We start from the raw sequence: 16,976 nt of genomic DNA, 5'->3' as shown, positions 1-16,976 counted from the left end.
AATGAATAGGAGTTAAATAAGCCTCCCAAAATTGCAATGTCCCTATTTACTGAAAGACATTGAAAAAAAAGTTTATGGAAAGGTATGGCTCCTAGACTGTAAAGATGATAGCAACTAAAAAAACTGCGGCATAAAGACCAAAACTGGTAATAAAAAATGATGGTGCCGAAGAACAAGGGGAAGCTACTGTGTATTGTACACAGGCTGATTGTCCATTTCTCATATTGGACCTGGAGATTTCTTTACACTAGGTTACTGATTATATTGATAACACCTCTTAAGTTCCCACTACATGGGAGATCTTTTTTCCTTGCATTGCATTTACCTTAGTAGTGTAAACACCCAGAGTATTTCTCTGTGTAACACGTGCAGGTTAAACAAATGTTTACCACGTCAAGTCCAACATCCACATTCAAAAACTGTTTCCCTGTCCCTGAATTCAGAAATGTATTTGTCTAATATCCTGTATTATAGGTTGAACTGATTAAACTTGCCGAATTAATTTTTAGATTTACCAAATGTTACGTTCTTTACCTATATTTGAGGTACCCCCTGTGTTCATAATAAAATAATTAGTCTATTGAAAGTCATTGAACTTTAAGACATCTTCCACTCTAGCAATCCTTGTGGCTCCAGTGTGGGGAGCATACAGTTCATCTTTCTCCTCCAGAACAGGTTCTGCTGTGGTGTGAATTATGAGGTTCTACAGCAGCTTTAACAGGAGCTTTAGGTCAGTGAATGTTGATGAACAAGAAAGTAAACAAGGAATGGAGTCATGTCAGGCCTAAGAGAGGAGTAGTTGCCAAATACACCCTGTGCCAAATTATTATGCAAATTCTATTTAAGTGTCACTAAGATTAAATATTTAGTTTTTCAGTTTAACTCATGGGTGGCATTGTGTTAGGGCTCTTTTGATCACTGAAAACAATCTCTGACACCTGTGATAATTAGATTGCCAGGTGAGCCCAAATTAAGGAAAAACTACTAAAGGTGGTTCCACATTATTAAGCAGAGCACCATTTTCAAGCAATATGGGGAAGAAAAAGGATCTCTCTGCTGGCAAAAAGATTAAAATAGTTCAATGCCTTGGATGAGGTATGAAAACCATTAGATATTTCACAAAAACTTAAGGGTGATCATCGCACTATTAAGAGGTTTGTGGCTGATTTAGAGCACAGACGGGTTTGTGCAGACAAAGGCAAATTTCAGCCAGATCCATGTATCGGATCAAGAGAGCAGCTGCTAAAATACCATTACATAGCAGCAAACAGATCTTTTGAAGCTGCTGGTGCCTCTGGAGTCCCACAGACATCGAGGTTTAGAGTCCTCTAGCGTCTTGCAACTGTGCATAAACCTTCTATTAGGCCACCACTAACCAATGCTCACAAGCAGAAACGGCTGCGTTGGGCAGAAAAATACATAAAGACTAATTTTCAAACAGTCCTGTTCACTGATGAGTCCCGTGCAACCCTGGATGGTCCAGATGGATGGAGTAGGGGATGGTTGGTGGACGGCCACCCTGTTCCAACAAGGCTGCGACGTTAGCAAGGCAGTGGTGGAGTCCTGCCCCTTTAGGGTCCCGAAGGTGTAAAGATGACATCTGCAAAGTATGTGGAGTTTCTGACTGACCACTTTCTTCCCTGGTACAGAAGGAAGAACAATGCTTTCCGTAATAAAATCATCTTCATGCATGACAATGCAATCTCATGTTGCAAAGAATACCTCTGCATCAATGGCTGCTATGGGGATAAAAGGAGAGAAAGTCATGGTGTGGCCTCCATCCTCCCTTGACCTCAATCCTATTGAGAACCTTTGGAGCATCCTCAAGCAAAAGATCTATGAGGGTGAGAGGCAGTTTACATCCAACAGCAGCTCTGGGAGGCTATTCTGACATCTTGCAAACAAATTCAAGCCGAAACTGTTCAAAAACTAACAAGTTCAATGGGTGTAAGACTTGTGAAGCTGCTATCAAATAAAGGATCCTAAGTTAAAATGTAACATGACCTGTTTAAATGTTTAAAAAGTTAAATTGTTGTTAAAAGTTTGATTGAATATGCTGCAAACACAACAAATGAACCTTTTCAGTTCTTTACAACCTATAAAGTGTTTTGAAACTTTGCGTAATAATTTGGAACAGTGCATTCATTGTAAGTTTATGTTTAAAAAAAAATTCTTGTTATCATTAGGTTTGTTCAATACAATTTGAATTGTACTCTTAATAGTTGATAACATGAGAATTATGCTGACTGTTATTTACATCAATTATTTAGGTAAATCAGAAAAATATAATTTGTATAATAATTTGGAACAGGGTGTATTTAGGTCTAGAAGTCAATGCAGTTTTTTCAGTCCTTGTTTTAGTACAAAGAGCACAAATGTATCCTATCAGACAGGAGAGAACACAGAGGAGTCCTATCAGACAGGAGAGAGCACAGAGGAATCCTATCAGACAGGACTCCTCTGTGTTCTCTCCTGTCCGATAGTACTTCTCTGTGCTCTCTCCTGTCTGATAGGACTCCTCTGTGCTCTCTCCTGTCTGATAGGATTCCTCTGTGCTCTCTCCTGTCTGATAGGACTCCTCTGTGCTCTCTCCTGTCTGATAGGACTCCTCTGTGTTCTCTCCTGTCTGATAGTACTCCTCTGTGCTCTCTCCTGTCTGATAGGACTCCTCTGTGCTCTCTCCTGTCTGATAGGACTCCTCTGTGTTCTCTCCTGTCCGATAGTACTTCTCTGTGCTCTCTCCTATCAGACAGGAGAGAGCACAGAGGAGTCCTATCAGACAGGAGAGAGCACAGAGGAGTACTATCAGACAGGAGAGAACACAGAGGAGTCCTATCAGACAGGAGAGAGCACAGAGGAGTCCTATCAGACAGGAGAGAGCACAGAGGAATCCTATCAGACAGGAGAGAGCACAGAGGAGTCCTATCACACAGGAGAGAGCACAGAGGAGTACTATCAGACAGGAAAGAGCACAGAGGAGTCCTATCAGACAGGAAAGAGCACAGAGGAGTCCTATCAGACAGGAGAGAGCACAGAGGAGTCCTATCAGACAGGAGAGAGCACAGAGGAGTCCTATCAGACAGGAGAGAGCACAGAGGAGTCCTATCAGACAGGAGAGAGCACAGAGGAGTCCTATCAGACAGGAGAGAGCACAGAGGAGTCCTATCAGACAGGAGAGAGCACAGAGGAGTCCTATCAGACAGGAGAGAGCACAGAGGAGTACTATCAGACAGGAGAGAGCACAGAGGAGTACTATCAGACAGGAGAGAGCACAGAGGAGTACTATCAGACAGGAGAGAGCACAGAGGAGTCCCATCAGACAGAAGAGAGCACAGAGGAGTCCCATCAGACAGGAGAGAGCACAGAGGAGTACTATCAGACAGGAGAGAGCACAGAGGAGTCCCATCAGACAGAAGAGAGCACAGAGGAGTCCCATCAGACAGGAGAGAGCACAGAGGAGTCCTAGCAGACAGGGAAGAGCACAGTGGAGTGCTAGCCCACCCCAACTTACTGGACTTTGTCCATGTCTGGACAAAGCCATGATTTTCTAAGCAATGATTTTTATAAATAGGAAATACATTTTTCTTATGAAGTATATTAGAAAGGTTAATGTTTTGCCAAGGTGTACAACATAGAAACAGTTTTTGTATCTGACAGTGCCCATAAATGTTTTTTGCACAATTCTGTTCAGAGCCAGCTTGAAGTTAATGGGACTCTGAATTCAAGCGGAATCTGTGTTTTCAAAGCACAGAAATTCTGCCCAAATTCTGCTGGAAATTCCCAAAACTGCAAAAAAATCTGTAGTCTGCTTTTCTGTGCAGAATTTGAGTGGAATAACAGAAATTCCAGCGTGTGAACATGACCTCACAGGCTGTACACACACTGGTGAGATTGTTATTTTTTAGGAATACAAGTATTTACTATAGCAGATACAGTGAGGCAAAAAAGTATTTAGTCAGCCACCAATTGTGCAAATTCTCCCATTTAAGAAGATGAGAGAGGCCTGTAATTTTCATCATAGGTATACCTCAACTATGAGAGACATAATGAGAAAAAAAATCCATAAAATCACATTGTCTGATTTTTAAAGAATTTATTTGCAATTTATGGTGGAAAATAAGCATTTGGTCACCTATAAACAAGCAAGATTTCTGGCTCTCACAGACTTGTAACTTCTTCCTAAAGAGTCTCCTTTGTCCTCCACTCGTTACCTGTATTAAAGACACCTATCCACAACCTCAGTCACACTCGAAACTCCACTATGGCCAAGACCAAACAGTCACACTCGAAACTCCACTATGGCTAAGACCAAAGAGCTCTCGACGGACACCAGAAACAAAATTGTAGACCTGCACCAGGCTGGGAAGACTGAATCTGCAATAGGCAAGCAGCTTGGAGTGAAGAAATCAACTGTGGGAGCAATCCACTGATAATCTACCTCGATCTGGGGCTCCATGCAAGATCTCACCCCGTGGTGTCAAAATGATCACAAGAGCAGTGAGCAAAAATCCCAGAACCACACGAGGGGACTTAGTGAATGACCTGCAGAGAGCTGGGACCAAAGTAACAAAGGCTACCATCAGTAACACACTACGCTGCCAGGGGCTCAAATCATGCAGTGCCAGACGTGTCCCCCTTCTTAAGCCAATACATGTACGAGTCCATCTGAAGTTTGCTAAAGAGCCTTTTGATGATCCAGAAGAAGATTGGGAGAATGTCATATCGTCAGATGAAACCAAAGTAGAACTTTTTGGTAAAAACTCAACTCATCGTGTTTGGAGGAGAAAGAATGCTGAATTGCATCTAAAGAACACCATACCTACTGTGAAGCATGGAGGTGGAAACATCATGTTTTGGGGCTGTTTTTCTGCTAAGGGACCAGGAAGACTGATTCGTGTATAGGAAAGAATGAAAGGGGCCATGTATCATGAGATTTTGAGTGAAAACCTCCATCAGCAAGGGCATTGAAGATGAAACTGGCTGGGTCTTTCAGCATGACAATGATCCCAAACACACGCTCCGGGGAACGAAGGAGTGGCTTCATAAGAAGAAGCATTTGAAGGTCCTGGAGTGGCCTTGCCAGTCTCCAGATCTCAACCCCATAGAAAACCTTTGGAGGGAGTTTAAACTCTGTGTTGCACAGCGACAGCCTCAAAGCATTGCTGCTGTAGAGGAGATCTGCATAGAGGATTTGGCCAAAATACCAGCAACAGTGAGTGAAAACCTTGTGAAGATTTACAGAAAACGTTTGACCTCTGTCATTGCCAACAAAGGGTATATAACAAAGTATTGAGATTAACTTTTGTTATTGACCATATACTTTTTTTCCACCATAATTTGCAAATAAATTATTTAAAAATCAGATTGTTATTTATTTTCTCGTTATGTCTCTCATAGTTGAGGTATACCTATGATGAAAATTACAGGCCTCTCATCTTTTTAAGTGGGAGAACTTGCACAATTGGTGACTGACTAAATACTTTTTTGCCCCACTGTGTGTTGAGAGTTGATAAAACTTACTAGAATTGTGTATTGTAGATTAATGTGAGTAAAACTTATCCAATGTTTAAACATTATATTTTATGCTGATTAAATATATTGCTTTCTTATTTACAGAGCACTTACGGTTTTTGGAAGAAACCCGCCATGAAGCTTATCTACCAACCTCACCAGCTGAGAGTCCTCAACCCCTACATACTTAAACAAGTGTCTCAAAATCTATTGAATTTTCCAACTAATTTCCCCAAAACAGAAGTAAGTTCCTCTTAACTTACCAATTCTTTTAACACTGTTTTCCATAGGTGCCATCAGCTTTTAATGTATTGAGGCATGCCAGGCATTGCTAGCAGTGCATCCTTGGTGGTATAGGGCAAATTAAATTCATCATCTTGGATTATAAGGGTGGGTTCTCATGTGAAGTCATTTTACAAATCATGCTGAATTTGAAGCAGATTTGCAGTATATTTCACCTTTTGCAGTTTTTACAGAATCCTATTATATTGATATATTTTGCTCTATTGCTTCTAGAGGGGAATAATGCAGTAAATGGGCACCATATAGCTGCACATGGCATATACCTCATGGGGTTCTGTGCAGACTTTATGCACATAATTGTGCTTTGTTTGTAAGGCCCCTGTGTTAGGGTTTCCCAACCAGTGTGCTTCCAGCTGTCCTGGCATGCCGGGAGTTGTAGTTTTGCAACAGAGGCTATCTGGGCATACTAGGAGTTGTAGTTGTAGCCGGAGTCACACAAGTTGGTAAACACTGCCCAAGGTCAATGTTACCATACATATTTTCTCCCTGCTGCTGGGGACCTCCACAATCTCTCCTGCAGCCCCCTGAGTCATCAGCTCTCCAGAGCTAGGTTTGCTCCATGGCTGATGACTCACGATACAGGGACCGGCGGTTTGTGATGTCATGGCTCCGCCTCCTCATCACTTCACGTCCTCCTCCTTAATGCAAGTCTATGGGAGGGGGCGTGACTGTTACCACACCCTCCTCCCATAGACTTGCTTTAAGGGGGCGGACGTGAAGTCATGAGGGGGCGTGACTGTTACCACACCCCCCTCCCATAGACTTGCTTTAAGGGGGCGGGGTGTGATGTCATGAGGGGGGCAGAACCACAACGTCACGAACCGCCGGCCCCTGTCATCAGCCACGGAGCAAACTTAGCTCCGGAGAGCTGATGACTCGGGGAGGCTGCAGGAGAGATCATGGGGGTCCCCAGCAGCGGGACCCCTGCGATCAGACATCTTATCCCCTCTCCTTGCATAGGGGATAAGATGTCTGGGAGCGGAGTACCCCTCTAAGGGCCAAGCCCATTTTGGCCTTGAAGACCAGGCCAATTTTCATTTTTGCACTCTTGTTTTTTACCTTCTCCCCTGCTAAAAATCATAACTCTTTCAAACTACAGACCCATATAAGGTAAGAAAGACAAAAGAACTAGCGCTCAAGTTCTATCAATATAAGGCACATGTAATACTGAAACAAGATGAAATTTATTTGTATGTGTATAAAAATGCATATGCTATCTCAACCGACAGGGCCCTTGTCAGAGAGTGAAATAAAAATGCAGTGATCAGATACTCAAAAAAACATCCATACAACATCCATATTATAAAATAAAATCCGAACTGCCTCAGTAAAAAATATAAAAATAAAGTCATAAGATCTGACACAAAGTCAAGATTGATGGCAAAATGATAAAGTCATAAGATTATAAAGTTCTCCTTGTATGCATATAAGACGATCAGTAACAAGTCACTACAGCTCGGAGTATAGTAAGATGATATCGCTCACCCAATCCTATGCAGGTCCCCTGGTTCTTGCCGCCAGCTGTGCTGAGAACAGCGTGCCGGAGAAGACCTAATACTCACAGTGACACGGAGCACTGCAGCGCTGGTAACATTGTTCTTCTGTGTTTCTGCAAACTTCCTGGTTCTTGCATAAGGTTCCTAGGTGAGGTGCAGACCTGGATGTTTTTGGAGGTAGCAGTGGTGATGGATAACGGTGATGATTAGCAGAGGTGGTGATGAATAGTGGGGTTCTTGCTGACCTTGGATCCAGGTGGCTTGTGGAAAGTGCGGGTAAAATGATAAGGAAGTCAGCTGGCATCCTCGTGGTATAGTATGGCTGATTTCAAATGCGTTTCGGTCCCGCCTTAGGGACCTTCCTTTGTGAAGTTACCAAATCCCCATCAGCTCCACTCAACATCAACTCCCACATTTAGATGACGCAATAAACTAAAGGGTTAATGCCGGGCATCAGCTCGATCCGCAGTGTCCGGCATTAACTGCGGGCCCTGGCTGCTCATAGCAACCGGGACCCACCAGGTATGACGCCTGCTCAGCTTGTCCTTAAGCACCAAGACTCAAGGGCGTACCTGTAGACCCTTAGTCCTTAAAGGGGTAATCCAGGAAAAAATATTTTTTTTATATATCAACTGGCTCCAGAAAAATTAAACAGATTTGTAAATTACTTCTATTAAAAAATCTTAATCCTTCCAATAATTATCAGCTCCTGAAGTTTAGTTGTTCTTTTCTGTCTGGCAACAGTGCTCTCTGTTGACATCTCTGCTTGTCTCGGAAACTGCACAGAGTAGAAGAGGTTTTCTATGGGGATTTGCTTCTACTCTGGACAGTTCCCGAGACAGGTGTCATCAGAGAGCACTTAGACAGAAAAGAACAACTCAACTTCAGAAGCTCATAAGTTCTGAAAAGATTACGATTTTTTTTAATAGAAGTAATTTACAAATCTGTTTAACTTTCCGGAGCCAGTTGATTTATAAAAATTGCATGGAGTATGGCCTCTGGGACCCCCCAAGATCTCCATGCAGCACTCAGTGTTCTGAGCATTATGTTCAAATCGCTTGGTGCGGGTGGTTCACCGTGGTCGTGGCATCACTCAACGACCCCTTCATTCATATCTAAGGGAGGGGTTGTGATGGCCATCATTAATGGAGGGGGTGTGGCGTGACAGCACGACCTCTTATCACCTATCCTTTGCATAGAGGATAAGATGTCTAATGGCGGAGTACCCCTTATATATATAGTATATGGGATGTAAATGTACATCCTGCTGCCCTGTTACTTAAATGGGTATTCTGGCCTTTGACATCTTATCCCCTGTCCAAAGGATAGGGGTTAAGATGTCTGATCGTGTCTGAATGGAGGGGCGTGATGTCACGAGAGGGGGTGGCGTGATGTCACATCTCTGTCTTTGGAGCAGCACCCGGCACAGAATGCCCGGTGCTGCATGGAGATCGCGGGGGCAGGACCCCATGATCAGACATCTTATCCCCATCCTTTGGATAGAAGATAAGATGTCTAAGGCCGGAATATACTGTACCTTTTAACACACCAGGATGTACATCCTTAACGGCATTCAGACTATGAAGCCAACAACAACATAACAGTATTTAGTGTTGGCAATCTAATAATTGCATGTAAAATTACCCTATGGGGACCTAAAAAATGTGAATAAAATAATAAATAAAAATACCAATTAGAATCACTCCATTTTCTTATTTTTCCAAATAACAAAAGAACAACAACAAAAAAAAACACCACATATTTGGTATAGCCGCATACGGAAATATCTGAACTATTAAAATATATTGTTAATGATCCTGTATGGTGAATGCCCTAAAAAAAAGTTTATATATGAACGAAATTTGCTTTCGGCAAACCCCCCCCCCTCCTCAAGGCCAAAAGAAGTGTCCTTAAGGGGTTGAATGACAGGTACACTTTAAAAATTACAAATGACCTTTATTATTCATGTTTTTAACACAGACATAAGTTTGCTTATGCTGCCATCTACTGGTTCTATTTAGAAACGAATCCACAATCTACTGATACATAAATGGATTTGTTGTTCTTTTTGTCTTCCAGAAGCCAAAGCATCCAACAACTGGCATCATTGCAATCACGCTGGCGATGCATATATGCAATGAAGTCCATATTGCAGGATTTAAATACAACCTGACATCTTTAAATAGTACTCTCCATTATTATGGAAATGAGACAATGTCTGTAATGGCCCAGGTAAAGGATTTACAACCGTATATTAGTACTTATATCTGATGGACAAATCTGCTCCAACGTGTTGTGATATGGCCTCTTGTGTCCGGACTGCTCCTCATATGTTATCAGATATCTTATCCCAACATATCACAGTCCATAATTAGTTTTATAAAATTATAAAATGTATTAATGGGTTTTATGTCTTATTTTCAAAACGCAAAGCTGACAAAAAAAGTGGAACTCTTGTGTATCGCACCTTTCTGTCTGCAGTCCAGACTCTGCACTAGTTATCTATTGGGCCTATATTCTTTTGATTCTATCTTTAAAGGGGTACTCTGGTGGAAAAAAAAAATTTTCAAATCAACTGGTGCCAGAAAGTTAAACAGATCTGTATACTACATAGGAAGTTGTGTAGTTCTTTTCTGTCTGACCACAGTGCTCTCTGCTGACACCTCTGTCCATGTCAGGAACTTTCCAGAGCAGGAGCAAATCCCCATTGCAAACCTCTCCTACCCCAGACAGTTCCTGACCTGGGGGGGGGGGGGGGCAGCAGCAGGACCCCCGCAATCAGACATCTTATCTTCTATCATTTGGATAGGGGATAAGATGTCTAGCAGCGGAGTACCCCTTTAAACACATGAACAATAAGAGGGGGGTGGCTTTCTTGTGGTGTCATATAAATGCCTTACATCCCTTGTCTTATTTCTTTCCTTTGGCAGAATGAATATCACAATATATCAGCGGAGCAGATGTTTCTTAAGGACCTTATTGAAAAAAAAACAGTAACAAATTTGACGTAAATAAAGAACTAGACCTGGAATATCATCTAACGCAAGCCAATCCTTACTGTACAGTATTCGTATTTTTATATATTGTGGAAATTTTTTAATTTTCTTTTTAAACCAAGGAGGTTTTTGTGAAGAAAAAAAAACTATGCCCCAGAAGGCGTTTTTGCCTTGTTACCGGTCAGATCTCATTTTGCCTTCACAAGAGACGACGATACATATCCTACCTTGATTATGAGCAGTGCATTGAGGAGAAGGCCCTGCCAGGAACTGGATGAGCCATTATGTAAAGTATAAGACTGCAGCATTGACTCCTGAACCACTGAATCTCTATTCGGAGCACTGGCCCAGATTATGAAGCACAAGGAGATGCAATGTCTTTAATTTGGTATATGACTGTACTTTGTAAAACAAACATGTATTATAGTTTTTTTGTTTCCTTCACTTGCGTCTTAAGTAATTATTGCTTTGGATAAATTTTGTTGAATCCTCTTCATTTTTGCTTTACTAAGGTGAGTCTAAGTTTGGTCAACTGTCTGCGTTGTATCTGTTGTACAACTCATATGATGCAAGGTTCTAGGTTGCTTTAGTTTATTATGTATAGTGCAGTGAAAACCTCTGTATCACTGGCCTGGTAGGTGTGTGGTTGTGCTAGAAACCACTGCACACCTTGCACTCTTAATTGGGTTTTCCATGTTTTTTCACCATGTTGTTGTTTTGAACACTTAAGTATACAAAAGTATTTCAAAAGTTTTAATTGGTCGGGATCTACGTGTTTAGACCGTGACCAATTATTTGAACAAATGGGAAGAAAAGTGCGGCTGACCGAAACAATCCCATGGGCTTACATTGTAAGTATTGCTTAGCGCGCTCTTCTCCCAGCTACTTTTATAAGTCACGGTCTGAACACTCAGACCCCGACCAATGCAAACTTTTGACATGTCTCTACAACATGTCAGACGCTTTTAAAAGTAAAAGTCGGGGTATTCAGACTGCACTGATCACTAGATATTACTGGGAGAAACGATAAGTAATAAGTGTTTCACTCCCTGGCTTGCTGTTCAGTCTGACTTGTTGCAGGAAATAGGCTCAATAGATTTACAATAGATCATGTCTCCAGCATCAATATGGATCGTCCAGCAAGTTGGGGTGTTAAGCACTCAGCTCAGTGCTGGCCCTTCTCAGCCCGATTTGGTTTTCAAAATCTGGATGAAGAAAATACTGTATCTATTAACTGACAGCAAACCAGTCTGGCAAATGCAGTTGAATTGATACACAAAGTAGAAGTCCACTATACTCTCTAAGGCTATGTTCACACACCAGAATATCTGCAATTCCGCACAAATTCCGTTCAGCAAAGCTTGTTGAATGGAATTGCTACCACATTTCTGCAAAATTTCTGTGTGCTCAAAACACAGCATTCCGCCAGAATTCAAAGCCCCATTAAGTTCAATGGTTTCCATCTGCAATTCCGTAAACTTTAAAGACAGGTCTTTAAATTTTGTGTAATACAGAAATTCTGCTGTGTGAATGGGACAGCGAAGTCCCATTGAACTTAATGGGCAGTCATTCTTCTGCGGAAATCCTCATGGAAATTCTGCCGTGTGAATATAGCCTGAGCGTGCCAGTAGTGTCTGTCCATACCCAATATAAGATCGGGCAATTGGAAAACTACTTTATTAGTACAAGGGTACTTAAAGGGGTTCTCCAACCGGTGTAAAAAAGTATATTATACTAATATAATGTTATTAGCCGTACTGTACAGATCTTCCATTATCAGCTGAACTGTCTCCCTTGTAGCTGTGACGTCTTTCCAAATTCTCTAAATGCAGTCTGCTCCTGCCCTTGCTCCCCCTCCCCTCCTGTCTTCTGAGGACCAAACTATTGATGTGAAGATTCTGTGGAGATAAAAAAAAGACAGGACCGACGGACGGCGCCCCGTGTATTACCCTGGGGCAAGAGAGTGGGGGGCAACCCTGCGGAGCTTATAGATGGCTGTTCACCGTGTGACAGTAGTAAATGCGCATATAACCCACAATCCAATCGGGGTACTATTGGTGCGAGCCGCTGCAGAGCCAAAGGGTTGCAGGAGAAGACAATATCGTCCTGGAGTGTAGTAGTAGAAGCAAGGCAGGAAAAAACCCTTGAAGTCAGCGCTGCTGACTCTTGTATTAAGGATGAGGCGAAGCCTGAGGTAGTGGAAAAATCCTCAGCAGGACATTTTATTTAAAGAAAATAAAAAAAAGGAAAGGATTATGCGTTTCGGGAGGATCCCTCCCTTCCTCAGATCATCCTGATCTGAGGAAGGGAGGGATCCTCCCAAAACGCGTAATCCTGTCTGTTTTTTATATTCTTTAAAATGTCCTGCTGACGACTTTTCCACTACCTCTGGCTTCGCCTCATGCTTCATACAAGAGTCAGCAGTGCCGACTTCAAGGTTTTTTTACTGCCTTGCTTCTACTACATTGATGTGAAGAGGGAGAGATTGTATTACTGCTCATTAGAGTTTAAGACAACAGGAATCCCTTCCCAGTCACAGTAGATTAGTGTAAGTACATGCTCACTGCTCTAAGAAAGGTTTCCTGTGTTCTTAAAATCTAATTAGCAGTAATAAGAGCTCCCCTCTTCACATCAATGGTCTCTCCTTAGCAGACAGGAGGGGAGGGGATTTGGAAGCACTCTGCTTACAGAGAGTGTGCTGGACATCACAGTACAAGCCAGACAGCTCCGCTGATATGAAGAGCTCTGTTCAGTATGGCTAATAACTTTACTTTAGTAAGTTGCTTAATAATAATTTTTGACACAATACACAGGTTGTTTCCTTCACTGGACAACCCCATTAACGTTCAAGGCAAAACCAACCATCACTTTAAAGGACATATGTCAAAGAACCGGTCCCTTTAAATGAAGACATCAATAGATATTAGCCAAAATTGAAGTAAATGTGTTAGCGCTATAAGCAGCAATTAGAAAGCAGTATTACCATGAACAATCTGTGCATCCCTGGTGATGCATGGCACACTGGATATCTGCACATATCTTACATCAGTGTGTACTGAATGTTTCTAGTATCACTGTACAACCCTGAAATGTGCCTCCGTGACATCACTTTACTCTCATATAGTGATATCACCAAGTAGAATGGGAACTCTGATGCTACCTGTTCTTACTTAAAGGGGTACTCCGGTGAAAACCTTTTTTCTTTTAAATCAACTGGTGGCAGAAAGTTAAACATATTTGTAAATTACTTCTATTAAAAAAAGCTTAATCCTTCCTGTACTTATTAGCTGCTGAATACTACAGAGGAAATTATTTTCTTTTTGGAATGCTCTCTGATGACATCACAAGCACAGTGCTCTCTGCTGACGTTATTATAATAATGCTTTATTTATTGTTGTCCTTAGTGGGATTTGAACCCGAGTCCCCAGCACTGCAAGGCAGCAGTGCTAACCACTGAGCCACCATGCTGCCCTTAGCATACATCTGCTATGCATGGTTGCTAAAATGGACAGAGATGTCAGCAGAGAGCACTGTGCTCGTGATGTCATCAGTGTTCCAAAAAGAAAGGAATTTCCTCTGTAGCATTCAGCAGCTAATAAGTACTGGAAGGATTAAGATGTTTTAATAGAAGTAATTTACAAATATGTTTAACTTTCTGGCACCAGTTGATTTAAAAGAAAAAAGGTTTTCACCGGAGTACCCCTTTAATTGTTAGTAATGTTAAAGTGTAAGCCTTATGTCTGCCTTTTCCACTGTATTTGTATTTCTAATTTAAGTTGTAATTTAAGTAAACAGGCAATTTTGCATTGTAAATGTATGAACAGAGGCCTTTACACCCATTGTTATGATTTAATAAAAATTCATGCACATTAGTGGGGATAACATTAAGTCGCTGTCTCTTCACTTTATTGTCGCTGACTCTGTTTGCGTGGAATTACTTTACATACTTTGGGAAAATTCACTCATTGCTAATTTTAACTGTAGGTGGATACTGGACACATGGATGAGATTTGGTAAATCTCACTTACATGCTGTGTAATTTTTAAACATGGAAATTGACCTGCGGTGCGAATTCAAAGGAAATCTGACTGCTATATTTACTCCTAAGATCTACAGAGACTGTTCGATAGCTTTTAGGGTACAAAAGCAGGCGATACCTTTCCCAGAACTGATGGTGGTTTTCAGTGCTGTGCGACCCGGGTGCGGGGGGTGCGGCCCGCACCGGGTGACACCAACCTAATGGGGTGACACCAAGACGCTCCGCAGCATCCACCCCCCCTCCCCAGCTACACAGACACCCCCCCATCTGTGCCCGACCGGCCTCCCATCCGTCAGCACCCCCCTCCCCCTGCGCTGTGTGTGCGATGCACCCGTCCGTCAGCAACCCCTCTCTTTCACCTTCACTGTGCGCCCGTCCGTCATCACACCCCCCCTCAACTTCACCAGCACTGTGCCCGTCCTCCGCTCCCACGTCTGCGCCGGCCTGACGTCACACCGCATGGCCGCGCAGGAGGACGTCAGTTACGTCACTCGCACGGCGCCCGGTGAGAAGCTGCGCTGGATGGGTGAGTGTGTGTCTGTCTGTCTCTCTGTCTGTCTGTCTCTATCTATGTTTGTGTGTGTGTGAGACTGTGTGTGTGTGACTGTGTGTGTGTGACTGTGTGACTCTGTGACTCTGCGTGTGACTGTGTGTGTGTCTGTCTGTGAGTGTGTGTCTCTCTGACTGTGTGTGTGTGTGTGTTTGTCTCTGTGTTGTATGTGTTTTTTTTTTTTTGTGTGTGTGTGTGGGGGGGGGGGGGGGGGGGGGTATAACCAGCGATCTATTGTGGGGAACCTGCAAGGGAACCTGCGGCCTAATGTGGGGAAACTACTACCAAATGTGCGGAGTCTATGCTACCTAATGTGGGGAGTCTATGCTACCAAATGTGGGGAATCTGTGCTACCAAATGTGGGGAGTCTATGCTACCTTATGTGGGGAATCTGTGCTACCGAATGTGGGGAATCTGTGCTACCTAATGTGGGGAATCTGTGCTACCTAATGTGGGGAAATTTCTACCTAATGTGGGGTAACTGGTACCTACCTAATGTGGGGGAACTGGTACCAAATGTGGGGAATCTGTGCTGCCTAATGTGGGGAATAGATGCTACCTAATGTGGGGAAACTGCGACCTACCAAATGTGGGGGCACTGCTGCCTACCTAATGCTCCCCCCCCCCCCTGGCAGTAGCACCCTCATCATCCACCCCCCCCCCCCAGCAGCACCTCCATCAGCAGATCCTGATGGTGAATGATGGAGGTGCTCCTGCCAGGAGGATGATCCTGCCGATGGATGATGGGGGTGATACTGCCAGGGGGGATGGCCAGTAGCACCCTCATCATCCTCCAGCAACACCCCCCCCAGTAGTAGCACCCCCATCATCCACTAGCAACACCACCAATACCCCCCTCCCGTGGTAATGGCATCAGCTAAGGGATGTTGAGGGGTGTTACTGCGTTTGTGGTATTATATTCAGAGGGTGCACTGTATGGCAATGTTACATTCAGAGGGCGCAGTTTGTGGTAGTATTATATTCAGAGGGCGCAGTTTGTGGTAGTATTATATTCAGAGGGCGCAGTTTGTGGTAGTATTATATTCAGAGGGCGCAGTTTGTGGTAGTATTATTAGAGATGAGCAAACTTATAGTAAATTTGATTTGTCACAAACTTCTCGACTCGGCAGTTGATGACTTATCCTGCGTAAATTAGTTCAGCTTTCAGTTGCTCCGGTGGGCTGGAAAAGGGCGATACATTCCTAGGAAAGAGTCTTCTAGGACTGTATCCACCTTTTCCAGCCCACGGGAGCACCTGAAAGCTGAACTAATTTATGCAGGAAAAGTTATCAACTGCCGAGCAGAGAAGTTTGTGACGAGTTGAATTTACTGTAGTTTGCTCATCTCTAAGTATTATATTCAGAGGGTGCAGTGGGTGGTAGTATTATATTCAGAGGGTACAGTATGTGGCGGTATTATATTCAGGGGTACAGTATGTGGCAGATTTTTATTCAGGGGTACAGTATGTGGCAGATTTATATTCAGGGGTACAGTATGTGGCAGATTTATATTCAGGGGTACAGTATGTGGCAGATTTAAATTCAGGGGTACAGTATGTGGCAGATTTATATTCAGAGGGTACAGTATGTGGCAGATTTATATTCAGAGGGCGCAGTTTGTGGTAGTATTCAGAGGGTACAGTATGTGGTAGTATTATATTCAGTGGGTACAGTGTGTGGCGGTATTATATTCAGGGGTACAGTATGTGGCAGATTTATATTCAGAGTGTGCAGTATGTGTTGGTATTAAATTCAGAATGTACAGATGTGTGGTAGTATTATATTCAGTGGGTATGGTATATGGAAGGTTTATAATCAAAGAGTATAGTGTATAATAGTATTATATTTAGAGGATACAGTGTCTGGCAGGATTATAATAATAATTGTTTTCATATAGAGGATGAGAATGCGCTGACATAGTGAGGAGATGTCTGGGCGTCACATTCTGCAGAGAGAAGTTTTAGCTGGAACAAGTCCTGGCGGTATGTACCATCTGAATTAGATAAGGGAAGACTATAGAAAAGACGTCACCTGTAGTGACTGATATCATTGTACATTCTCCTCACTATAGAGAAGACGTCA

General features: G+C 42.8%; 1 protein-coding gene across 4 annotated transcripts in view; it reads left to right on the top strand.

Moving 5' to 3' along the window:
* The window catches only part of ST3GAL6 (ST3 beta-galactoside alpha-2,3-sialyltransferase 6), a 179,944-nt gene extending 167,464 nt beyond the window's left edge, over positions 1–12,480 (top strand). For all 4 annotated transcript variants that reach the window (XM_056559307.1, XM_056559306.1, XM_056559309.1 and 1 more), the window contains 3 exons: positions 5,617–5,754; positions 9,390–9,542; positions 10,241–12,480. In XM_056559307.1, the coding sequence (XP_056415282.1) occupies positions 5,617–5,754; positions 9,390–9,542; positions 10,241–10,321 (372 nt within the window). In that variant the 3' untranslated portion in view covers positions 10,322–12,480. The remainder of the gene's footprint in view (positions 1–5,616; positions 5,755–9,389; positions 9,543–10,240) is intronic.
* The last annotated feature ends 4,496 nt before the right edge of the window (positions 12,481–16,976 follow it).

The sequence above is a fragment of the Hyla sarda genome, chromosome 2, assembly GCF_029499605.1.
Source record: "Hyla sarda isolate aHylSar1 chromosome 2, aHylSar1.hap1, whole genome shotgun sequence".
NCBI classification, from domain to species: domain Eukaryota; kingdom Metazoa; phylum Chordata; class Amphibia; order Anura; family Hylidae; genus Hyla; species Hyla sarda.
Note: the sequence above shows the minus strand (reverse complement) of the source record. Positions and strands in the feature narration are given on the sequence as shown.